General features: G+C 35.8%; 1 protein-coding gene and 1 long non-coding RNA gene across 8 annotated transcripts in view; one reads left to right on the top strand and one right to left on the bottom strand.

Annotated features, from left to right (window-relative positions):
* Positions 1 to 15975, top strand: part of LOC122180308 — a 52417-nt gene extending 36442 nt beyond the window's left edge. For all 7 annotated transcript variants that reach the window (XR_006178994.1, XR_006178993.1, XR_006178996.1 and 4 more), the window contains 4 exons: positions 12104 to 12222; positions 12976 to 13107; positions 14162 to 14287; positions 15098 to 15975. This is a non-coding gene — a long non-coding RNA (uncharacterized LOC122180308). The remainder of the gene's footprint in view (positions 1 to 12103; positions 12223 to 12975; positions 13108 to 14161; positions 14288 to 15097) is intronic.
* The window catches only part of VEGFC (vascular endothelial growth factor C), a 91272-nt gene that overhangs the window by 4601 nt on the left and 59318 nt on the right, over positions 1 to 27353 (bottom strand). Inside the window, exons 2-4 of the mRNA XM_042871869.1 lie at positions 12969 to 13182; positions 11729 to 11919; positions 1770 to 1921 (exon numbers count right to left, since the gene is read on the bottom strand). Of these exons, the coding sequence (XP_042727803.1) occupies positions 1770 to 1921; positions 11729 to 11919; positions 12969 to 13122 (497 nt within the window). The 5' untranslated portion in view covers positions 13123 to 13182. The remainder of the gene's footprint in view (positions 1 to 1769; positions 1922 to 11728; positions 11920 to 12968; positions 13183 to 27353) is intronic.

A 27353-nucleotide genomic window follows, 5' to 3' on the forward strand; every position in this document is an offset into this window, starting at 1 on the left:
AAGTCATTAATCCAGAAGGTATTCTGAAACACTAGTTAGCGTGAACTGACATGCCTCAGCTGTACAAGTATGTAGAAGTAGCTACCACTTACTTATTAAAAGGAAATAAATAGAATAAAGTAGGAGAACAGGTAAAGCCATGGGCCTTAATTCAAATGATCAAGTTGTGCAGAAAATATACTTCATAAAAAAGGTCAACAAGTTATACTCAGTCTTACAAGTAATTTTTCTCTTCTTCCTAACATGGATTGTGACACAGTCCAGACTACTAAATCCCAAGCATTACAACCCTAAAAATTCTCAGGATTTTCTTTTCAATAATTCATGAGATCATCACATCTCTCTTAAAAAGAGCACATACAGACCTGCCCCTGTAACATGAGTGCTATACGTGAGGCTAAAACCTCCACTAAAATATGCAGTGGGATTCCAAAAAGCATTCAGATACCCATCAGCAACACAATCAATTGCTTTTAGTTTAAATGCTATGACTTCTTTTAAAAAGAACATATTAAAAACAAATAAAAGCATCTTAATTGCTTCGAGATCCTGGAAATGAAAGTAAAAACAGTGCTTAAGAATAAAACCTATACAGAGTTTGTTTAATTTAGCATTATAGGACAGTCAGAAGTCTGGCACCTCCATGCTTCTCTTTAACAGGTAGTTGTTTTCTGGCTAGAATAAAGCCTTACCATGATAATTGCAGCTGTTCTTAGCATGGAAGCACTGAGAAGCTGCCAACAGTCAGCATAATTTGACTTTATTATTGACTCTTAGGTTTTGAGTTTTTAAAATCTGTGTATTATCCAATTAATTAAACCAACACTAGATTTATTCCCTAATGCTCTTCTAATCCACTATTCATGATCCAAATTTTGATGAACCAGTTCAACAGTTTGAATTCAAACAGAATATAATCCGTGCTTAGCTTGAACACATCAGAGAGCATCCCAACTTAAAGTGAATGAAAACACCCAAAGAAGACAGCCTAGTTTGTTTCTATGGGTGTTTTAAACTGTTCATTCACCTTACTAAAAATGCATACAATTAATTCCAGGTTAGCTTTTATTCATTGGTCTTCTATAAAGACCCATTAGACTGTTATCTACACATCATCTACTTAATATTTGTACATCATGAAATCAAACACTCAGTCCTCTAAAATGATAGAAATGAGTGCTTCAAGTGCTGAAATAATCCTGTCAAAATCACCAAGCCTATGGACTAACTGAACAAATCTATCTGTCAGTTCAACAGACTGCTCATTAACACTTTACTTCCTCTTCCCACTCTGATCTGCTTTTACCTCTGGCAGGATTTTTCTTTTAAAAAGTGTAGGACTTTTTGGCTGTTTCTGTTTCATTTTAAAAGGAAAATAAATACAGTTTGAGGGAGAAATGTCAAACTCCTTATCTGTAAAAATAACTGGTTTTGGATAGTTTTCCTTTAATGTAACTATTACAAGTGATTTTTGTTATTTTAACACTTCAATTTCACTTTAGCCCTTTCTATTGAGAAACCAACTCATTACTTTTCACTTTCTACTGATCTACCCCTAGTTGGCACATTGGCCAGAAAGGTACTGAGCTAATTACTTTAGTAACGGTCTTTTGTTGTAAAACAATATCAGCTCCTTTGCAAAATGTGTTTTGCTACTACTGATACATACAGGTTTACCCATCCTAACTGTGAAAGCTTCCAGCAATATTTTATATTTAATCACATAGGCTTTCTCATAACATGAAAGGAAAGACAAGTCTCATACTTACTGGGTTTGTGTTGCTGGCAAGGAACGTCTTATGATAGAATGAACTTGTCTGTAAACATCCAACTTAGACATGCATCGGCAGGACGTGTGATTGGCGAAACTGACAGTTACGGGTTTGGGGCCATGAGAGAGAGGCACTGTAATCTCAAATAACTACAGAAGGGAAAGCAAAGAGAATAAAAGAACTTGTTTATAGTCTAGTAACAGTGCAACTGAAGATAATACAGACATATATATAATATATAATTCATATAATAATTCATATAATAATATAATATAATATATAATATATATAATATATATAAAATATAATTCAGTGAAATATTTAATTGAACTGATAAATCATTATTACATAAAATAATAAAATTTAATATTTTCAATGTTAACTCCTATTACACGCCTGTTTGCATACTACTGCATTCAATTCAAAGTTACCAAAGGTGTTAAGAAAAATGCATGAATAACTCATTCTTCTAGAGGAAATTACTTCAAATTGCCAGTCTTCTTAATATTTAAAACATAGTACTTGGAATATGCATTGGAAAGTTGGAAAACAAGAATAATTTTTAAAAGGGAAAAACTGCAATTGGTTATAATAATACATATGTTGCATAATAATAAATTGTTGCAAAATTTACAGAGCTTGTTTATAACAGCACTATGTTGGATTTAGACAAAACATTTTTGCATGAAGAAATGTTGACATACATCATAAAGTATAGTTTTTCTTTCTGGTATTGATATAAATATAAATTAGATGGTCATCTAATGGAACATATACTGAATATTTTACCAGAACATAAAGAAATAATCAGTTTTTAAATATTCATGTATGCTAATTAATAAAATGCCAACTTTAGTGGGAAATGTAGTTTAACAAGTGAACAAAGATTACTTCAATGGTATCTTGCTAAAAAAAGCAGAAAAACTTGAAGAGATTTCACTTCAAGACTAAAATCTCAATACTCTACTGAAAAGTTAGGACATACTTTTAGGTCAAAGCCTTGTTTATAATCCATAACTTTTATAGTATGGCAGGACACACTGCATGCTAAAGTAACTGAAAAAAAAACCCAAAAAACTATAATTTTAAATGATTCAAAAAGCAAAGCACATCTACAAGATATCTCAAACACAAAATCTTGCACAGAATTACACAAGTGAGCCTGGGTGCTGACAGGCATGCAGGTGCAGCAGTGTGGTGTGTACTCATCAAGTACCCGCAAGGTATGAGTGTGCTGGTACAGCTCATATAAATATCATATTATTGCCATTCTAAATTATACAGCTTAAACCTAAACTTTGTAAAGCGTTGTCTACTATGACAAATATCTATTTAACAAAATGAATTCTGGCAGTATTTAGTAACTGAATTTTTTAAAAGTTTAAAAGTGGGAGTGCCATCATAAAATAACTGAGTTGGTAGAAATATTTGCATTATACTCTGTTACAGAGAATTAGAATGCAATTAGCTTTTAATGCAAGAACTACTACATCCATTATGTTAGTTTAAAATTTTTTTTCCAGTAACATCTCAAAATGAAAATTAATCTGTATTTGGTTCTATAGAAGGGAAAACCAAATAAAAAAAAAAGTTTCTCACGTAATAACTGTGCCAATAGAGAAAAACAACCCTTCTATGGAGTTAACATGGAAAGAATTCCTCTTTTTAGAGAGACATTTCAAAGAATATTAACATTTGGATTCCTGCTGCAATTGCAAAATACCGTTCTTAAAATTTTGATCCTGGATCATTAATGAGTACAGGCCTAAGTCAATTAGTTTAAAGTTTGGTACTACTAAAATGAATGTCAAATTCATTTTTCCCTCTGTGATAATGATATTTATTTGGACAAGCCTCCAGGGTTTTTATTAAGTTCAACAGAGAATTCAGTAAATGGACTTTCTACTGACTTTTTGTTATTATTATACTCATTTTTGGCTTACAAACAAATATTGGATCCTTCACTTTTTGGGCTTGTTTAGCTTGGAAAAGACAAGGCTCCAGAGAGACATCACTGTGGCCTTCCAGTACTTCAACAGAACTTGAGGGACAGACGTTTTACACCGTCTGATAATGACAGAATGAGGGGGGATGGATTTAATATAAGAGAGGGGAGATTTAGGTTAGAAGTTAGGAAGAAATTTTTTATTCAGAGGGTGGTGAGAGCACTGTGACATGTTGTCTGGAGACTCTGTGGATGAATATCCCTGGAGGCATATTCAAGGCCAGGTCGGATGGGATCCTAGGTAGCCTGGTATAGTAGGTGGCAACCCTGGCCATGGCAGGGAGTTCAAACTAGGCGATCTTTGAGATCCCCTGCAACCTAAGCCATTCTATGTTTCTGCACTGTCATGTGTCATAAAGTCCCCTGTAAAAAAGCTGATTCTTCATATGAACTGAAGTGTGGGACAATGAATATGCATCTCTCTCTGCTCTCATAACATTATGAATTTGCTACTCCAAAGCAGAAGTAAAAGCCCATTACAGAGAGAACTAATAAAAACAGCTGAAAAGAAGCACGATTATTTGCATAAAACAATCTACAGCTATTTGAAATAAAAGGGCATGCTTTGTTCTTCCTCTGTTCTTGGAGCGCGTCACTTTGCCATACTGCAAAATCTAACAGATTCCAGACCACGTGGAGTGGGCTGTGTAGGATGCCGGTTACAATCCCTAAGCACTTGTTGGCCTTCAGGAATACGCTAAAATAAATTTCACTAAAAATTCTAACACTTCCAGAGTATGAGCTGAAGATGTGAATTCATGTTTATCACTGTTTCATCTGCATTTATCCACCCACTTAAAATGAGAAAGGTATCACTTTAGAGATGAACGTTGCTAACAAGTATTACCATTCATTAGTACACCACAAAAAAACCTCACTAAGTAACAGAAATGTAAACTGGATTCCTTATTCTCATTGGTCACTTTCAATTTATTCTACTAAATTCTGTTAAAAGCAATGTGTTTTACAACACCCTCTAGAAGCTACGGTTTATAAACAGAGTCAAAACAAAGACAACTATTTATCTTAGAGATTATATTATTATACTTCTTGTGTCACTCCGGTCCTCATTTCTAGAAATTGCTGAAGATGATACATAGGCCAGCATTTCTGAAAACAATAGAACCAGATCTGTTCTTCCTCAATGGAAATGACAGAAGTAAAAAAAAACAATTGGATTTGTTGACTTGTACTTCCTTCTCTTTCTAGCGTGTCTGCATATATACTAGGAGACTATATTCTGATGCATACTGAACAAAGGAGACATGTTTTCTATATCTAACAGGAAAGATAAATATCAAGAAGGCATTTCACAAGAAAAACATAATTGAAAAGCAGACTGTTATAGAAAATGTGCTTAAATAATCTCTGGTATTTTGAAATCACATTCATACTGAAAAATAACCAGTGTTCTGGTCTGAGCTGTGCTAGCAGCATCTCTAAATCCAATGAAGCTGTTTAAGTGAAAGTGAATATACATAAGTTGGATTTGAATCACCATCTCAAGAAATCATTTCAGGTTAGGTTATCTGACCTCCTGTGATGCTTTCTGGTTTTGTCAGCATCTCTAATTTATTTCTTGCTATTCTTCAGAACAGTGATTTCAAAAACTTTTGTCACTACAGGACATACTTGGTAACATCTAACCACCAAATATCAAGATCTAGAAAGAACTTTGAGAAAGGCACCATAACATCTGTGTATGAAGCCAGTTTAGCCTGCCTTCTTTCCTGACACTATCGCTGGTTGTCTACTGTCCCTGTGGGTAGCTGCTCCTGGAGAGTAGTTCTCCAGTGTTTTGGTCTGATGCCCCCATTCAGTAAAGGACTGATTTTACCTGTATGCTCAAAGGCCCATATCTTCCCCTCCTTCTCAGCTTCAAATAAAAAACTGGACTAATTCATGCTACATGCAGTAAGGTGAAAGACATTTCTACCAGGTCTGTTCTTAGTGAGCCATTTAATAAAGACAGACATTCAGGATGAAAGACTGCAAAGAGTGAGATTCTATCTCCAAAAGAACAAGAGATCTAATAGTAGTAGGTATTAGGTCAGGTTATTTCAAGGTGGAGAGCTTTTACTGCTCACAGTTTTGAGAAAAATAATAATTATAGTATATGAGACAGCAAATTAAAGTATATGAAATGATCCTAATAGACTGATCTTGCACACACTGTTCTGTACCTGTGTGCTACCAACACTGCATTAAGGTCAGAAAACAAATGGAAAACAACCACCACAGTTACACATAGAAATTACTAAAGATTACTGTATTTACAGCTTCTTGAACCAAAAAACTCAATAGCTCAGATTGAGAAATCCTGACATTTTAAAACAAAGAAGAGTAATTTTCTGTCCAATTTTTTCTGAATACAACAAAAAAAAAATGAAGAGGAACAGAAAGAGAAAATGAAAACCTCTATCATAAATAAGTATACTCATCACAAATCTACAGGTAATACTTTGAATATATTTATCCCACCATAAATCTTTCAACCTAGCCAAAACTGAAATGCTTGTTTTCAGAAATGAAGAAAGGTTCATTTTTCTTCATATATTTGGACTACAGACTTTAGGGTCTATTGTTATAGTCCATAGATATTTTTATAAAGCTCTGGGCACTTAATCACTTTTTATTCTCCACAGTACTGATTTTTAGCAATTTTTTTTTTTTTTTTTTTTAAATCAAGTATGTATTTTACTATCCAATATATTTCATAAATCCTTCAATGTCAGGAAAAGATACCCATTCATCTTCAACTCATATCTTAATTTTAGAATATGTGTAATATTAAAACACATACTATTCGCAAGGCACAGCACTGAAATACAAACACAATTTGTACTTTAAAAGGCTTGAAAAGTCTGATTTTGTTGTTGTTCAGAGGAGTTGAGGAGACCTGTAATTTCTCAAACATAGCCTGTAATCAGGTGTATTTTTGGCTTAATTAATACTTAACCCTCATGCCACTGCACCAGCCTAAACTAAAAGGCAGCATGTCCTACAGATCTCAATGTCAGCTTCTCTTGCTGGTATTTTCTGTCTCTTGGTACAAAGAGGTATGCAATTACACTACTTTTCAGACTAACACAGAGGTAAGAGAATAATTAGATCCTTTCTAGAAGCATGAATGCTATTAAAACCCATTTTTTCCCTAAACTTTAATTCTTTTATATGTAAATTAGTTTTTAAATCCTCAGAAACAGAGGAACATATGTTCTATGCTGTACTTCTTAGGTGAGAAACAGCCAGAGGATACAAGGCAAAGATAGCTCTGACTTGTTCCATCCAAGCCATCTTGACCTTTAGCACTCCACAATCTGCAATTACTGCGATGCCAAGTGCAACAGTCTCCTTGCCAACCTGAAGGGTGCTCCTTCAGCTACCCTTGCAAGATCTTCCTGGCTAGAACTGTGTCCCACATATACTGACATGTGGCTGGCTGCTTCCAGCTCCCATACTGGTGGAATTCTTCCTTTGTTCATTTACAGAGCTGGAGTTACAGAAATAAGGACGGGGCAAACAAGAACTCAGAGTGATTTGAACCGTAAAAAAAATTAAATCCAGCAGGGGAGAGGACTCTCCTACTCTTGATCAAAAAACCTATCAGCATTCCAGTCAAAGAAAAATTCACATATGGTAATGGTCGCCAATTCTTAGTAAGACAATGTATTTTCGATTCACTGCATTGACAACTCCCTTCAGATTAATAGGAGCTCATGCCACACTTTCCGGAAGAAAAACAGTTCTTGATTTCTATACAAAGTATATTTCATTGCTTCAGTAGCTAAATTGATTTATTCATTGTTATCATCATACGTGCAGTTGTATCAGCACACATAAATTTATCAGTAATTTATGAAATATAAAATAATAAAACTTTTCATATTAAGATGAGAGAAGTTTATCAGTCTAGATTACAGAATTGGAATGGACCTTAAAGCCCACGCAATCCCAACCCCCCTGCCGTGGACAGGGCTGCCACCCATCAGCTCAGGCTGCCCAGGGCACCATCCAACCTGGCTGTAAATTAACACCTCCAGGGATGGGGCTCTTATAGCTTTTGTGGGTGTCCTGTTCCTGTGCCTCACCACGCACCAAGTAAAAAATTTCCTCCACATCCAACCCAAATTTCCCCTCTTTTAGTTTAAAGCCATTCCCCTTGGTCCTATCACTATCAGACCATATAAGAAGTCATTCTCCCTCCTGTTTGTAAGCTCCTTTCAAGTAGTGGAAAACTTCAGTCAAGTCTCCCCAGAGCCTTCTCTTCTCCAGGCTGAACACCCCCAGCTACCCCAGCCTTTCTCTGTAGGAGAGGTACTACTTTTTTCCCAGATTTACATTAACTACATTATGTTTTCTGATGGGCTGCAGTTTGTTTTGGCAGATTTCCCTTAAATTGATTGATTCAGTTTCCATTACTTGGGATCTTTGCATTTCCTAAAGCATCAGTAAGGCCAGCCAAACATAGCCTGCCTAAGAAAGCGCAATGTGTCTAAAGAGATTTTCAAGCTAAGGATATAGGGCTGTTTGATTTAAAAACACTAAACATTACTATACTGAAAAGAATGAAAATAGGTTACGTGAAAAATCTTGTATTATCGCTATATATTTTACTATCTTCTTTGAAGAAAAAAAGAAATACCAACAACTGTATTTCAAACCTTATGTCTGATATCAGGTAGCTTATCTAAAATCTTGTATTTCATATTTGTTAATATGCTATCACCCCTTCTACCTTCTTGTATTTGAATCAGTTCAGATTTTTTTTTCAAGAAATTTTAACAGAGAAAATTAGAGACTGATATCAATCTATCTTCCACTATTAATAGTAGTCACTCTATCATTATGATCATTAGTCTAACATAGAAAAATGCATGGGAAAAGACATAAATGGTAAAGTTCAAAACAAGTGAAAATTCTTGTGTTACATACATCTCCAAGTTGTACAAAGGAACGCAATGTACATTTCAAATATGGCAAACAATTTCAAGCTGCTAGCTTGTTTCCTGTGAGAAAAGCTCCTCTAAATCTCATTTCAAACTCTTTGGAAAGATGTTTTCCCTTGTGGAACTATTACTCTAAACATGAAAAAAGACGATTTAGGACCTTTACATGACATGATCTGTAAGAAGCCAAAAAACTTCCATTCTGCCAGCCAAGAAGAATGGAATGAGATGGCTTTTTGACATCTGCTCATTGCTTCCCTTCACTCCACAAATAAAGAACTTATAGGTGGGGCATACTAAATGTACAGCTGAGGGATAGGCTGCATTTGCACCAGGTAGTTCCAATCTTTGTAATTGCTGAATTACTTGCCATGTAAAAAGAGAATGAATATTTTATCGATAACAATTTAGGAAAAAAAACAATCAAAACCCCAAAATGACTCATCCAATCACCTTCCCCACAGACCTTTATTAGACAAGCCAAGACATACAACAAACCTCTGCTAACCTGTGCTATTGCAGTGTCATGGATAAAGGAGAAGAAAAAGATCTACTTCATTTTTCAAATTTGACTAGAGTGATCCTCAAATGTTGTCATAGATCTTGTACCACATCTTATTTAAGAAATCGTTTCAAAACCCAGCCAAGATTGTATAAACTCTCCTTAGCAACTAAAAAACCCACAGATTTTGTTGAAACAATCTGTATTAAAACAAAGCTGAATATTTTTCTATTTTTTCTCCTAAGAAAGCTAAGTAGCTAGAAAGGAGAAACATTAGAACTACTGCCAGATCTAAAGAACTGTTGACCTCTCTCTGGACTACCACACTGTTTCACAAGCCAATCTGGGAACATCTGATCTAGTCCATTTTCCTGCCAATCAACCATTTGCTCTCCATAAAAGTATTTTCTGTAATGAGCTCTTTTCTTTACGACTAATTCTGATCAAAGCTGATATTAACTTTATTTAGATTTTAATGTCTGGAACCAGTGCTATGGTTTGCCTTCACAGTAAGACGTCCAGCTGAAAAGTTTGCTTCACATTAAATCATTTTTCAGCAGGGTGATGAGTGTGAGGCTTGTCTTCAGGAATTTACACACCAAAAATAAGGGTACAAAAAATGATTACTTATGAATAAACAGAAAACAACTGGCTACTAAGCATTTGTTCTCCTTTCATTCAGGAAACAGAACAAAATAGTAGTGAAAATAAGTGTGCAGGGCACTTGAATTCCATAGAAGAGCCTTGAATCCAGTACTTTTTTCTTCCTAATGCTCATCTGACATAGTACCCAGTGTCTGTGGTCATATAACTTTAATGAATTTGAGATGACACCAGGTAAAGAGAAATAGCTATAGCTCTCTTTATAAGGCTGTTGGTTTTTTTTTTGTTTGTTTTTTTAAATTCATTCTGTCAAAAACCAGGCAGAATCGGGAAACATAAGATATAAAACGCAGAGATTATTATTATTTTGCAGGATAGGCAAGAAAACAAAATACCATTGCCTCTTTCTTCTAATAAGTCCTGTAACATTTTCCTTTACAGAGCTTTCAATACTTTAATTACTCCTGTATCATCAATGACATCAAGAACTTAAAAAAAGAAACTCAGTACTAGTCTAAACATTTTACCCTAGGCAACAAAATGACTAATGACTTCACTCAAAAGATATGAAAAGAAAGATGAACAGAAAAGGATTATTTACCCAAAACTTACACTGTACTCCAAGACCAGAAAACCTTTGCTAAATGTAACAACTTTCTCTAACTAGATCATCCTTTCTTGCAGTAAGCTAAACTTTATATAAACTGAATAACAATAGAGGGTCATATTTGTTCGTTCTTAACGTGAAAAAAATATATTTGCATCTTTCAAGCAACTAGAATTAGGACAGCATTAGGGGAAATAACTACAGAGCTGAAAGTTACCACTGTTGTAACTTTTCCTGCTCAAGCAATTTGGAGTTGCATTATCCCTGTGCTATGTGGCTCTTTAGCCCTAGCTCACTTGGGATTTAAAAATTTTCAAATTTCAGGTTTGGTGAGAAGTGAATACAGAAGATTTATTTAAAATGAATAATATGTTTTCCTGTAATTTTCTTTTTTTAATTCCCCTTTCAAGAAGGTTCAGAGCACTGAGAACTTTCATGACAGGGACATGACATTTCCAACCTAGTAGTTGCCTATGCAGTTGTATATATGTTTTATAAACACATACTACGATATTCAACTTTAAGTATCTGGTTGGAAAATGAAGCAAGATTTACAGTAAATGAGCTTTCTTAAAAAAAAAATAAAATAAAATAAAAAAAAATCAGATAGAAGAGGAAAAAACTCTCAACCACCACCACAAAACCCTACTGAATATTGTAACAAGAGCCAAATACCCTCACAAACATTGTGATTATTTTTACATGACTTAAGATGACATCTTTCCTTTAACAGAAGTTCAAGGCATAATTCCCACATTCCTACCTGCTCACTAGTCCTGATCTAGTCCAACAAAATTACATGAAAACACAACAGAAAGCTAGATTACACTAATATCTCATAATATATAGCAAAGTTTGGCTCTAAAAAGGTTCTTTCTGCAACATGAATCCTGTCTGCACATGTCCTAATACACTTTTCACTAACAAAACTGCAGGCTAGTTTTCCAGACATTACGTGCCTCACACAGCAGGCAAATAGTAAATGCAAAACAAGAGAAAGAAAAAGAATGAAAAAAAGGACAGAATTAACTTTCATGGATAATCTCATAAATGAGAACTGGACATAATAATTTTATTTATTTTTAAGCAAAGTATATCTGGGGAAAGAGAATGTTAAAGATTTTTTATTTTTTTTTTTTCAGCCAGTAGTTTTTCCAGCTGTTTTTTCCTAGTTATTCTGGCATTTATTTATTCACTTTTCTCATAGTGGCAATAAGAGAGATGTAAATATGCATGATCATAAATGGATTTGCAAGGTGCACGTGGACTATAGTAAGAATGAGAACTTACTGTCTTGCTGATGTAATTTGTGCTGATATTCATACACTGGAGTCCTTCACTATTGCAGCAACCTCCACATCTGTAGATGGATACACACGGGGGTTTAAAGAAGGTGTTTGTAGTTGCTCCAAACTCTTTCCCCACATCCACACACACTTCACGTGGCATGCACTGAGTTTTTCTCCATTCAGTATCAATACCTGCCAAGTTATAGGGAATTTTGTATGTTATAAAGCAGCTGTTTAAAAACAATACTCTCTTACAGTAAATCAATAGGAGGCTTTTCATGCTTAGAATCAGAATATGTGTTGCAAGTGTCTCATCCTTTAGTGGATGAAATGCATGTTGTTCAGCTTTAACTTTGAGCTAATTTCTTCTTCACAGGAATGTGCCATGGAGAAGATGCAAAGTCACAGTGATGCTGAGAGGGAACCTAACAAAGTTGGGCAGATACACAGAAACCACAGCTGAAGCTGATACTTGTCCTTTCTTTTTTGCTTCAGGTGAGTTCTACCTTGAACTCTAGGGAAGCATTGCACATCTCTATAAATTAACATGAGTTAAGCTGAAAGGCCATATTTATGCCCAGATTATCAATGCAAATTTAGGCAAACATTTCATATACAGCCTTTGCCAAATATAACCTTATGCTAAATAGGCATGAGAACTGCAGTTGTACAGTCCCTTTATTCTCTCATGGAGCCAGTTGTTGGTAGGTAATTCACAGAAAACAGGCTCTGCAAAGGTCCATGATTTCCAATATCAAGTCAAAAACGATTGCTATAAATCCTGTGTTCCCTTCTCCTCACAACTGTGAGCGAATTATATTTTTAATCAGGCCATGTGAAATATCAAGGGGCTATAGAAGTATTTATTACAAATGAATTATTTCATCTCCTAACTGATAACGTGTCAGAGAAGAAAATGTTATCAGCCACGATTTTACAGAAAGTGAGCAAAATCATTTCACTGAATTGAACTGTTAACGCTCCCTTTGCTTTTTCCAAAAATCTTCACAGTCTCTACAAATTAGGATTTCTAATACCTAAAGACAAATATGTTTACTGAGCTGATAAAGCAATCTATACCTTCCTGGGAATAAAGTACCAAAACTACTTCTGTGGAAAAGAATTGTGTTTGAGGGTGGTTTATTGATGATGATTATCTTTAGCATATTGCTGACATAACTGACATGCCTTTGGATTTTAATTTATTGCATATTACAACCTATTTTATATCTTGCACTTACTTTTCAGGATCTCTGCATTATAATGTGCTGCGGCAAATTTCAATGAATCATCTGATCTTGTGTCAGAGCTGGAGTGTTCCCTGTTGTGTTGCCAACCTCCTTTCCTCAACTGACATTTGAACATTTTCCAGTATTCTGGGTAAAGTACTGTCATGAGTTCATCCACACTGGACACAGATCGCAACTGCTCTTCCAGGTCTTTGCTTGCATGAGCCTGTCAAAGTAACATGCAAGATTAATTACTTTCTCTATTACACAAGGTTTGCTGGAAACTAGCCTGAAAGACAACTCATATATTGTAAAATAGAGTTTTGCTCAAAGGAGTCCTCATTACAACAGCTACTTCAGTCTGTCGATGTCAACACAGCACTCTATCAGCAAATACTGAAACCTTATCATACCTGTAGTTTAAAACATCTGGGTGAGAAAGATGCTGTGGAATTAAGCCTATAGAAGTACAGTTTTCAGATTAAAAACAAACAAAAAGCAGCATTCTTTTTTCCTGGAAACAAAAGCTTTCCTGATAAAATTTTGAATGCTTATTGACGATTTTCCAAAAGTCTCGAAAAATGGAAACACTCAAATACAAAAAGGATGAAAGCAAAGTTAGGAAAAAAATAGTTTATCTGATTTCGTATCATTTTAAGGATAACCATGGTGAATAATTTCTCATTATAAGTACTAATCTTTGCATTATTATGAATCAAGGACTTTGGTACCTTTGAGATTCTGAACTGCACACTCCTGCACTGTTAAGAGTTTCAGCTGAAATCCTTCAGGACTAAGGACAAGGTACAATGGCTTTAAACTAAAAGATGGTAGGTTTAGGCTAGACATCAGGAAGAAATTCTTCACACTGAGAGTGGTGAGGCACTGGAACAGATTGCTTAGAAAAGTTGTGGATGCCACATTGCTAGAGGTGTTGAATGTCAGTTGGATCGCGCTTTGAGCAACCTGATCCATCTAGTGCAAGATGTCCCTGCCCTTGGCAGAATGGTTGGAACTACATGGTCCTTAGGGTCTCTTCCAAGCCAAACCATTCTATGATCGTACAAGCGAGTTAATTGAAGAGAAATCTAAAATCCAATGAATTTCACTTTCTTATTTACTCACTTTTACACAGACTCATTGCAATAACATCTTCCTGAAAGACTACAACTCAGATTTACATTCTGATTTTCCATTTACTCCAGATTCCTAGAAGATTCATCTGTGCCCTCAGTTGAAACAATACTTAGCACCAAGAGTCTGCTGTGATTGCTATGATTCCTTGCCCATCCTTTCACTCGTGAATTGTTGACTTCCCAAAAAGAAGAGCGGTAAGCAGAAAACTTTAAAGGAACTTTAGTCACCTTCTCAGCCTTCGTGGCCCTTAGATGGCAGTATGAGACATGAAATATAGAGGTGCGCTCTATAAAGGTCCAGCTGTTAACTGACCTTATGTATATACTAGAAAACTATTGCTTTGTTGACACAAGAAACACAGCTTAAATAAAATGTACATGCAAGACCAGAAACTAGAGAATTTCACGTTGAAAATTCTTTATCAAAGTTCACTATTAAGAAAATAAAAAATTATCTCAACTCAATAATTCTGTCAGTTTTTCAGTGCTTAAACACCCAATTAGCTTTCATAAGCTATCAAATAAATGCATCAAATAAAGTAACTAGTTCTGAACTAGCCCATCCAAACTAAAACTGTTCCTTGTCTCACAAACATCAAGAAGAGTAAAAAATGGTTCAGGACAGCACACGCTTCCTTTCCAATAACAAACCCAGGAGAAATGCTTTGGTAAGACAGACTCAGAAAACTCATTCTCATAAGTACAGACGCAAGAGAAAATGCAGATTCCAAACTCATTTTACAGGTCCAAGTGTTGTGGCTTAGAAAAGAAGTTTTCACTCAAGCCTAGTTTTCACTCAAGCCTACCCACAATGTCATGACAAACCACTTTGTCCTTAGAGATTTTCAGTCAAGCTCTCAGCCTCATTCAGGACTTGATTCCTTTCCTTGACCTCTCTGGAGTCATCTCTGATCCAAGATATGCAGTAAGCAGGATCTTGAGCACTGTTTTCAACAAGTTACCACTCCAAAACATCTTGTATTCCATCACTCCTTGCTCTCCTAGGTTCTCAACAAGTGGGTCACAGACGAACCTCCCTGCTGAACAAACAACTACTTCAGCCAATGTCTGCCTGCTACCAGCTCCCTCAAGATGTGAAAAGAGAATGGTGTGAGTAGCCTCATTCCTGCCAGGCTGTTTCCTAAGAGCCCTTGAGTGGAAGTACACTGATGAAACAATGTAGGAAATGACAAGCGATGGGAATATGTCACACAGGAGGTCACAGCTAGGAGGCTCCTTGTATATCCAGTCACAAAGCTGGATGCCAGTCCATTACATAAAGGGTGCAGAGAGGGAGACTGTTTGCTCATCTAGCATCTAATAGCTACACCCAGCAGATGGAGGGCTGGCACAGAATAGGAAAGGGAACCGGTACCTAACACCTTCCAATAACTTCCTAAAAACTGTTAAGTCATCTGTAGACAAAATGTTGGCTACTGCTGTTTTAGTTATCTGAATTACAGGCCTAGATCAGTAGAAAAATAAGTTCAAAATGACTTGGTTGAAGCCATTGTATGTTGGAGCGAGATTATATATGATTGAAATAATTTTGCTTATGAAATCCCTCTCTGGTGAGGAAGTCAACTCTCTGTGTGTGTGTGTATATATATATATATATATATAAAACACGTGTGTGTGCACATATGTATATATAGACACATATATGTATTTTTCAAAAAGAAATATATGCACAAATATACACACATACACATACATAGAGTATCCCAGCTCTATGATCTCTTCTTGCTATATTCACTGTAAGACTACAAAAGGCATGCATTTTTGAATTGAGGCAAATTAATCTGTGCCAAATTGCTTAGAAGATCATAACTGTACACAGCTTGTAGTATGACTTGATTTTTGTACTACAGTCAAAATTTATAGTTGCCATGAACACCAAAGTAAATCTTAAATTTTGGTTGGTTAGAAAAATATTACATATAGTAAAAACACTAGATCATTTAGAACTGTTAAAAGGAGTTTATAAGTTTTAAGAATCGAATGCAACTGCTTTTGTAAACATAACAGTTGTCTGGCAACATTTCCTATTTTGTCCAAATTTTGTCTAATTTCACAAAATTTGCTGACTCTGTCCCTACTTTCTGTCCCAAATTACTTCCTCTTTCTCAAAATGTGAATTGGCTTTTAGTTTAGGACACACTTTAAAAATTATTTCAAACCTAGAAATGCAATGGAATTCCAGAATTCAACACCTACTTATAATTTATGACATGACAAAGAGAAAGTAACAAGATAAAAAATGCGCTCCAGAGGAGCTCTTTCTTTTTTTTCGTAACCTCATTTGAGATCACAGTTACTGCCACCAAGCTTGTTATTCCCAAATGTAATCTCAAATTAATAATAAAAAAAGGATACTAAATAATTCTCTGTTGTCTGAAAGTAACATGTCTTTCACAAGTGAAGTTTAATACTTTTAGGACCAATCATGCTTTCAAGCCACATGACAACAACCCACTGATTTTCACATGAATTAGTTTTAGTACACTCCACATTAAGTCTTGGACTAATTGCTTAGATGTTTTACTGGAAAGACATTCTGTGTTCTATGTCCAACACTGAGAAGGAAGCTTAAAACCAGTGTCTCCTGAGGTTGGAGTTTTCTCTGTCCTATGATTTTTATTTCTTTTGCTCTTTGCAAGTCAGTTGAGAGGTTGTTAGTCTCTATCCCCTTCCCTTCTCCTTTCCTTTCCCCTTTCCCCTGCTCTTTTTCCATTCCATGCCAAGTATGACCACTGAACTTGTAACTGCCTATCGCTGTCCTTTAGTTGACCTTTATACTGTTTTTATTGTTGTTTTTTGTTGTTTTTTTTTTTTCCTATGACCAATTTTTTGTCCTGAGATCTTGCTTAAAAATACCCGAAGCTAGGATTTAGCCAAACTTTTGACTACACAGTCTCTACATGATGACAGAAAATACTGCATAAAAGAACAATTTAAAAATACAGTTCATGGAGAACACAATAAAGACAAGTCTTGCTTCATTCCACTTCTTCCACATTATTACTAAGGATCAGAGGAAAATGGGAAATACATTCATAAATGCAGTAATGCTTGCTGATAAGATCTTCCATTATAAATTATTTGAGAACATATTATTCTAACAAAGCATGCACTTCACAATGTGTTTTTTCACTACCTGGAATGTCCAGTTTTCCATAAACTTATAGCTCAGGAAGAGAGAGGAGATAAAGTAGGCTCCACAACCATTAACAAAATCACATCTCCAGTAGATTTTCCATGCATTACACTGACTGTCTCTCACATACCCAGTGTCTGCCTCTATTACTAATAACAAAGGTCAGAACACTTAATATCTGGCAGAACGCATGACACGTAATCAATGGTGCAATGTGCTATAATGGTACCTTACACATCTGCTCCAATTATAGTTGTCAGCTCATTTTATTTTCAAGGATTTTGTTGACAAACTTTAATAAGAAAATTCTGTCTATAAACCCCTCCACTCTAATATGTATATATTCTGTATTTACTGGCTGACTGAAATGCATTAAAAATCAAGCAGTTAAATTAGAATGTTGAAACAAACCTCTCAAACAGATGGAAATATTGCAAAAGTGCATATAAACATTTTATTTGCATACTACTTCATTGTTATTTTCATGTATTTCAGCATTGTTTTTACGAGTTCTTATCAGTAAAAAGAGAAAATATCATAATTAGAGAAAATATATTATCCAGACTTCAAAATTGAAATCAACTTTTTTTTTTTTCTTTTTTTTTTTTTTTTCTCCCCACAACCATCATATAATGGCTCAGGTTGGAAGGAACCTTAAAGTTCATGCAGTTCCAATCCCACTGCCATGGGCAGGATTGCCACCCACTCAATCTGGCTGCTCAGATTCCATCCCACCTGGCCTTGAATGTCTACAGGGATTGGGCATCCACAGCTCCTCTGGGTAGCCTGTTCCAGTGCCTCACCACCCTCTCTGAGTAAAAAGAAAAAATTCTTAACATCTAAACTAAACTCACCCTCTTTCAGTTTAAAGCCATTCCCCTGGTCGTATCTCTATCAGATCATGTAAAAATAAAAATAAAAATATTCATCTTCCTCCTACTTGTTAAGCTCTCTTCAAATACTGGATGGCCACAACGATGTCTCCCCAGAGCCATCCCTTCTCCAAGCTAAACAAGCCCAACTCCATAAATGTTTCTTCATAGCAGAGGTAGTCCAGACCTCTGATCATCTTTGAGGCCCTCCTTTGGACCCACTTCAACATCTTTACATCCTTCCTGTACTGGGGGCCCCAGGCAAGGACACTGTCCTCCAGGTGGGGCCTCACAAGGGCAGAGTAGAGAGGCATACAATCACCTCCCTCTCCCTTCTGGCCACCTCTCTTTTGATGCAGCCCAGGATATAATTGGGCTTCTGAGCCAGAAAAGTTCCAACTTTTTACCCTTCGGGATCCCCCAGGCCCTTCTCCACAGGGCTGCTCTCAAGGTGTTCTTCTCCCAGTCTGTACTCGTATCTGGGATTGCTTCAGCCCAACTATAACACCATGCACTTGGCCTCATTAAACCTCATTAGATTCACATCTGCCTACAATTTGAGCACATCCGGGTCCCTCTGGATAGCATCTCTACCTTCTACTGTGTCAGCTATCCCACTCAACTTGATGCTACCAGCAAACTTACTGAGTGTACACTCAATCCTGCTGTCTCTGTCACTGATGAAAATTTGAAGAGCACTGGCCCTAAGATGGACCCGAGGGGACACCTTTTGTCACCGGTCTCCACCACTGATAACAACCCTCTGGCTGCAAACATCCAAATTCCTTACCCCCCAAACAGTCCAGCTTTCAAATCCATACCTCTCTAATTTACAGAGGAGGATGTGGTGTGGGACCATGACAAAGGTCTCACACAAGTCCAGGTAGGTGACATCAGTTTCTCTCCCTTTGTTGACTGATGTTGTCACTCCATCACAGAAGGCTACCAGATTGATCAGGCATGATGTGCCTTAATGAAGCCAGCTGTCTCAGATCAACGCCTCATCTCACATGTGCCTTAAAATATTTTCCAATAGGATCTACTCCATGATTTTTCCAGACATGAGGCTCCTTGGTCTGTACTTCCTTGAGTCTTCCTTTCTCCCCTTCTTGAATATGGGAGTGATGTTTCCCTTAAACCATGCCAGAATAGCCCTGATTTTGAATGACTGTCCATTATTGCAAACTTCAGTGTTTCTACCACATAAAGTTACAAAACAATGTTTTGCTGAAATAAAATTGTAACACTGACTGTATTAAAAAATAATAATAATAATAATAATAATACAGAACAAATGTAGTAAAACCAGTGAAGTTAATTTGAACTAAATCAGAGCACTATAAGAAACAGCAAAGAGATGAGAATCTATACCTGCTACAAAAGAGCTGACTAAACACATTAAACAAGCATAACAAGTAAGAATGGAAGTATTAAAAAAAAACAGTAATTAGAAAACAGACAAAATTGTCTGAATTACATTATATTTTAAGTGGCCTTTATTCACTCTGCCATTTTAAACGTCAAGAGCAACACAAGGCAAAGAAAACAAAAATGAGCAAAGTGTGTGGGAAAGGAGAAATATTTTGTGAAGAGATTTGAAAGACAGAATTATTAAGCTAGAAATTTCTTAAGCTAAAGACAAAAAATTTATTAAGCAATTAGGACAAATTAAGACTATAGAATTTCACTTCTGTCCTACAAATCACACATTTTCTTTGGTCCAGAGCATTTTTGTGAGGATAAACTACTGGAGAATCATGCCAATAATCTACTGTTTGATATTACTCTTCTGTTTAGGAGTACAACCACTTAAGTTTTTTGTGTACAATTTCCCATAAATTGGAAATCCAATTTTTATGTGAATCAGCATTTATTTTATTTAGCTATTTTTAGAAATTGCCTACAAGTAGTCAAAGATTGTACATTTATACAAAGGCATTCAGTCAACATTTTGGTGTTACTGGGATTCTGAAACACACTTTCTGACTTATGCTTATGCCTCAAGCACTTGCATTCCTGAACAGATCTGAACATTCCCTACTAAAATGCCAGTACTCTCGTGTAAAGGGAATTATTTCTGAAAATGCCGTTTTTTTGATCTGACTCTAATTTCCTCGGGAAGCAGCCAGAAACCACCTCTCCCTTTGTAGATCAACTTCCTGCTCTGCTGGATGGTTTCTTTAAAAGCTTCTAAGGTGGCTGATTTTCCCAAGTTTTTGGGACAGTGCTGTAGGTGACATGGTATCTGATACAATTAGAGATAGCAATGCCACAGTGCTGTGACAGAAACCCACCAGATCTAGAATTTTATTTTTAACACACAAGCTTGTGCATATAGAAATTAGTAAGGAAAAGATGTTAAACACCACTCCTGACTCTGACAGAAAGTAACTTAGAGAAGGATGTTGTTGGAAGCACCATAGCCAGACCCTGAATGTCTATGGCCTTTTTTGATGAGGTTTCAGCCTATTCTTCCCAACAGTCAGACATATCTCATTAAAATCAATACAAGAATAAACTATCATGACTTTGTAAGAGACTGTTTATTTTCAGTCTTTACTGAACTTCCATTGGCATGATTTTTTATTTTTTTTTTAAATCAACTGCCATTAACTTTGTCAGTAAAAGCAAACAAACACAGAGAAGGTTTCTGAAGAAAACTAGTAGCATTGTAGCACTGCAATTATCTGTCATCACTTCAGCAGATGTTAACACTGGCAGTGGGAATTAAAAAGCTCTGAAACACAACCAGAGATGGACTAGCTTGAAAGGTAAAGGAAAAAACTTTCATTTTAATCTGAGCTGGCCCATTCCAGCCATTCACCACATGAAGATAGCCTAGACCCAAATAAGCTAGTATGAAGTCAGAGTTCTGGCCACACAGCAAGTGTTGGGCGTCAAAAAAGGCAGTGGCTATAGATTGTTAGGTAATACTATCTATTCCACGGATCATTTTGGCATGCAAAAAGGTTTACTGGCAGCTGGAATAAAAAACTGCATGTTCTTAAGAATGTTTCTGAGTTATGCTGAACACATATGGGACATTCTCACCATGATGACAGTATTCAGTTTTAAAAATTCAATTCTCCTGTTTATTCTTGAATTTTTAACAATGTGCCTTTTTATAGAACAGAAGGATTATAGGGACACATCACCTCTTATCATCGTTGCATAATTTCTCTCACAGCAAAGTAACTTTCCCTTTCACCAAGATTTTAAATCACTATTTAAAGCTCTGTGCAAACATAATTAATCCATGGTCTAAATATTTAGCCATGGGTCACAGAAATTTCTTGAATTAATTATACTTTTAAAGCAGTTCTTAAAATAAATAATTTCACAGGCCATGAAACAAGATCAATTGGATTTCAAAGAAAAAGCTGAACTTTATTCCTAAACAAATGTCTTAATCTAACAGGACGTGATTTCTGTGTTGTTAAACAAGCCTTTTACTGTTTACAGATCTGTAAAGAAATATTAATTAGAAGACCACCTACTTTGTAACATTGCCTATTTCAACAAATATGCATGTTCTAAACAGAATACGCAACTCAAAACTCAACAAAAATACTAAAGAATAATGAGCAAGTTACAATACAACAATTCCAGTTGCAGAACCTCTGTTTTAATTATTACAGATGGGCTTCGCACAAATGAATAAAGAAACAAAGATCCTAATAAACCTGTGCATTCTATTAAATTTTGAGTTTCTAAGCACATTCTGCTATAATTACATTACTATCTGATCCTTTTATTTAGCACGTACACAAGACTTTTAAAAAGTCTATTTAGTAACTCAAAATAACACGCAAGACTGACAAATCACAAAGCTAACTCTTTGGTAACTAAGTCATAAAATTTTGAGGTTTCATTCATACAAAAAATGCCACAAGAAGCTTTTTTTTGTTGTTGACAAAGTCTTACTCAAATATTTTATGTAAAGTTTCTTTGCTAAATAAAGGCAAAACAAAGAGGTCATCTGCATTTTGTTAGCCTGCAGTAGGCACAGAATAAAAAGGACTTGCTATCCACTGCACACTTGTGCCCATTCTGATAATCTGGTTTGAAATTTGTTTCATCCTAAATTCTGTGTGAAACATTGCTTGGATTACCATCTGACATCTGTTACAGAGAAATTATACAAAAACAAAAGCACTTGTTTAGATACTGAGCCTATAATATGTCTGGGGTTTTTTATATGCTTTGATAGTGCAGGAAAAAATAGCCAGATAACAGAGAAAAGCACTATCCAATCTTAATCCCAAAATTCCAAAAGGATTAGAACAGTACAAAGAGAAGAAGATTTATTCTCAAGCTTTTAAGTGCAACGTTACATTGAAAGCAGTTTAAAAACAGAAGACACAAACAAAACTCTTCAGTCCACACAAGGCCATATTGTTCCATTAAGAGCAAATATTTAAACACATGTAAATACAGCACTTCAACACTTCAATATTTAAAAACTAGGGAATAGTTTGGCATGGAAGAAGACCATTTTATTTCTCCTAGCCTATATCAGACTAATGCTTCACAGACTGCAGTCAGCCCAAGCACGCCTCGTTACAGAAGGGGTAAGTAAGATGGCAACGCACACCTTTGCTGTCTCTGACAGGCTAACTTCATTGCAAACTACTGTATAAAAGACCAATAGTTCTGTGACACTGTCCCATCCTTCTGTACAAGACAGCGGTAAAGTGAAAAACAACAGGGGCTTTTGATTGCAAAAAGAGAAGCAAGTCTTGTGCATCACTGGAAGAGAAAGCTTACTGTACCATGTAAAACCTGACAGGTATTAAGAGATTTGTCAGTAAAGCACGATGGATGGGAAAAGGCAAAAGAATCCTTAAGAAAGGCAAATCCAAGAACTAGTCTGAGACATGGTCACAATTCTCTTTCAAGCAACTGAATCAGGACAAAGATATGTTGCCCATTATTTTTGGCTTAAATTATTCTGAATAGTGTATTGTACTGTAATGTTACTTAAAAAAAAAAAAAAGAAAGAAAGAAAAGGCAGAGAACATCAGCACTATTAAAACAAGACTTTAATTTATACTGACAGGACACAGCATAATCCAGTACTGAACACAGAAGACTTCTCAAAGAAGTCTTGATTACAGAATGAAGTTTTTGCAAAAACTGATCTACAAAGCATGCCGTGAAAAATCCGCTGCATTGCAAGAATATATGTTCTCTTTGATAAAAATTAAAATATGGCATCCTAGAATCCATGACAGTACCATTAGCTGAAATTTACCCTATGATATCTTGCTGAGTTGCCTGCATTCTTATCCATGCCTAGAAACTAATGAAAAAGGGGACAGATTTATAGGGATTATATATATTAAAAGAAGGCATACAGAGAGCAGAAAAAAAAAAAAAGGCGAACACTGTTTCTAGTTATTTCATGCCTGTAGAAAGATATAAGGAAGATGTTTAGAATTAAGCTAAGCACATGCTAAATCTCTTACCCTTAAGTTAAAATATTTTTCTCACATTAAGCTTTCAATAATTTCTTGGGGGGGAAAAAAAAAAAACAACAAAAAACAAAAAACAAAAAACAACAAAAAAAAACCATTATTATGTGGACTAAACCTGCTTTGGATCAGTGCATTTTTTAATCACTTGATCACATAGTCTTGCACTGAAAAATTGGAAATGCATAAATCCAGGTATCAAGGAAAAATGGGGATACCGCTGGGAAAAAGATGAATAATGAAGGATAGTGCATGCTAACTCCTCATCTCAGGCTCTGATCATCCCAAGGTTTTGTTCAGAAGCAAAAGTACTCATTCTGAGGTATAAGATGCACTTGGAAGTACAGATGGCCTCGAATTACAGTTTTATATTCTAACACAAAAGGAATAAATTAAAGGGCTCTCAACTTTTTGAATAAAATAGATCTTATCACACTTCCCAGTCTTCTCAAAATATATGTTTCCATTTTTATTTTTTTTTTATTTTGAGATTTTAGTAGAAGAAAGTGTCAAAACAGAAGACTTTATGCAGAAGATAAATTTCATATGTAGTATGATCAGAAGCCCTTAAGGAAGAGCTATTTCAAGCATACAATACTCCTTCCTGAAGTCAATTTGCAGAGATTATTTATAACAATTTGCATATAAAAACCACAATAGAGTTATGTGTGTACAAAGCTGATGTAGTAGGATTTGACTTTTTTTCCTAGCAGTTTATTGCACACACCATGATGCGCACACAAATCTTTGCAGGATCACAGTCACAGAAATTGGAATTTTGAATACATACATGTTGACATCAAGAGCCCATTGTAGTTACTGAGGTTGCTATTTACAAGATGAAATCATTAAAAAATTTGTCTGTGCCTGCACACATTTCTAGCATTTTTTTGAATTGAGAACTCCAATTTCCCCAATGCTTTGAGACTGCAGCTCTTTTCAAACAAAGTAGGTTCAGACAGAAGGAGCACACGTCCAACTAGAGTAAACTGGCAGTGAGCATGACGTTCTAGTATGTTGAGTAAAATTTTGTTTCAAACAAAATTGCTTTATTTTCAATTTTACTTTTTATTATGATAGCAAAAGAAGAAAAAACAAAACATAGATGAATGAACTTTAAGAAAGTTTTGTTTTATAATGAAATAGTTTAAGAATAGTAACGTGTACAATTATTAATATAGATTTATTAACATGCATGGTAGATACTGCTATATGCTTTTATTAATTTACTTGGAGATCATTTCTGACATGCAACACAATCTTTTTTGCTGTCTTCAGTTTCTGGAAAGGCACTTATCACCCTATATTATTAGGGGCAAAACTAGACGAGTATCTATAAAATTCCTGCTTTCTGAGCAGGAAATAAAGAAAGAACGTAGAATTCTGATTTTCCACAAGACTCAGATTTCACAAATGTGGCCTTCATTCGTGTCTCTGTAATTATTCAAATTTGTCATTTGGATTAATTAGAAACTTAACTGCAGCACTGTTGTATCTTTTGGTGATTTCATTAAAATTGACTATGTCTTTAAAGAAATGTGCCCAGATGCTGTGGGTACAGCTAATCACAGCACAAAGGCCCAGTCAAGGTCAGGCTGCAAGTTTGTCTCTAATTGCCCAGTTACACATTCCTTGTTCACCCAAATCTTCTACTGACTTCAATGGGATTTTTGTTTAGTGAGGATTACAGGATTTGGCCTCCTAGCTTGTTTAAGTATCGCATCTATACATCACTATGTGTAGCATGTTTCAGTTCCTTTGGTCACAATAGCCAGTTTTACTAGCTCTAAATATCATATTGAGACTTTAGAAGTATTTGCCTCTCCAAAAGCCTTGAAACTCAGTTTCTTTCTCAAGTTATACTTGACTTTCTTTTCCTATTTCACAGTCAACATTATTGGATATTTTTTTTAAACTACCTATCTGGCGGCTAACGTTTATTTCTTTGCTGCCATATTTTTCATTTCAAACATGCTAATTGCTTTGAAAAACTGTTGACAGAACTATCAGTAGTCATCCTGTTTGAACACAAAGAACATTTTTCCTACGCACAAGTCTTTTTCTAAAAGTCCTGCTTGCACTTCAGCTCCTTATTAAAGCAGTCTGCTGATTTTCAGATGAACTGACCAATGCCCATAATAGATTTTCTTGACTTCTCTAAACATTTTTGCCTGTCACAGCATGTTTGTATGAATCCCAATTCCATTTTTTTTTTCTTTAGATGTTTACATCAGGTCGCCTGCAGTCCTTCCTTAGTTTACCCCACAACATATGAGCATAAAGCATTTTTCCATCATTAAGCAAACACTACAATCTAGACAAAGTGCATGCTATCATCTTTTAATCAGGCCAGCTGTACTACTCAAAGGCAAGGGTGTTTCTGTGTTGTCAGCTCAGGCCTGTTGGTCTCTTCCTCATCCAAACCAAATGCATGAGGAAACCCAGACACAGCTGATGAGAGAGTTCACTCAAGGGCCTACTTCAAATAGCACAAACACAAAATGCCATGAGTTGGGCTCCAGCACATCCCATCTGCCTTATCACTCAGAGAGCCCTCCCTGCCACCTCCCAAAGCACACTGTGGAACTTTGCAACACTGCACTGTGCAAACACCTTTCCAGTGATAGACACCTCAAAATGACAAAAAAATATTTTTTAAGTATCTCCTAAAGCAACAACAACAAAATTAATTGCACTTCAGAGATGTTACACAAGGACCAAAGGACTTGTATAAACTGCTAGGCCAAATGCGTGTGGTCCAAGCAGTATTAAGTTCCAGCATTATTGACAAGAACTGACCCACACCCAAGTAGTCTGGAGACCACTGCTGCTTCTAAATACAGTCCACAGAGACGTCCTAGAAATACCGTACAAGAGAGATACATGCAAGGAGACCATTTTATAAATTGTGATTAATTCATAATGCTTCACAAAATAAGGCCTGGAACAAAGACTTCCAAAAAAGTGGGAACAAATCAAAGAATTTAAGAGTAAATGCATATGATTTACAGCACGTTAACTCCCCATGTAGGCTGAAACCAAGCACCTTCAGGGTGCTGTAGCTCTATAATAATTGTACTTCCCAGATAAATTTCTAGGATATTTGGACTAGATGATCTTGCAGGTCGTTTCCAACCTTGCGATTCTATGATATGGTGGATTTTTACACAGTATCCTCCTCCCTGAGGCACAGCCTGAGTGAAAATATATCTACCTCAAACTCCCTGACCAGCAATATTCGAAAGCTTTCACTGGATTATGCAGAAAATCATTAATGGTGACAGACTTTACACATCAAAGATTCTGCTACTGCAAGCATCTCAAGCAAAACACCAAAGATAATACAGGCAATGTTTCCCAGATGGAAAGCCAAGTACTTATAGTAGGAAAATATTAGTTACCTGTCTCACACCTCTGAACTACCTCACATCCCCTGTCCTACCTCAAGTCCCTACTGCGTATACCAAAGTAATGTTCTCAGAGGTATCTACTCTTCTGTTGTACCTGTACACTTTGATATAAACATAGAGAAAAAAAAATAAAATAATCAATGTTAGCAGATTAAATGGGCTCCATAATGGATTTTCAAGAAGAAATGCAACTCGCTGCTGGTCTCTACTTGGGCATTGAGCCATTGACCACAACTCTCTGAGCACGACCATCAGCCAATTCCTTATCTAGCAAGTGGTCCATCCATCAAATCCATTTCTCCCCACATTCTTGTGGTTAGAAATGTAACTCTAGCTATTTTTCATCGT

This window comes from Lagopus leucura, unplaced genomic scaffold (assembly GCF_019238085.1).
Source record: "Lagopus leucura isolate 7727_CA_CO unplaced genomic scaffold, USGS_WTPT01 Super-Scaffold_100004, whole genome shotgun sequence".
NCBI lineage: Eukaryota > Metazoa > Chordata > Aves > Galliformes > Phasianidae > Lagopus > Lagopus leucura.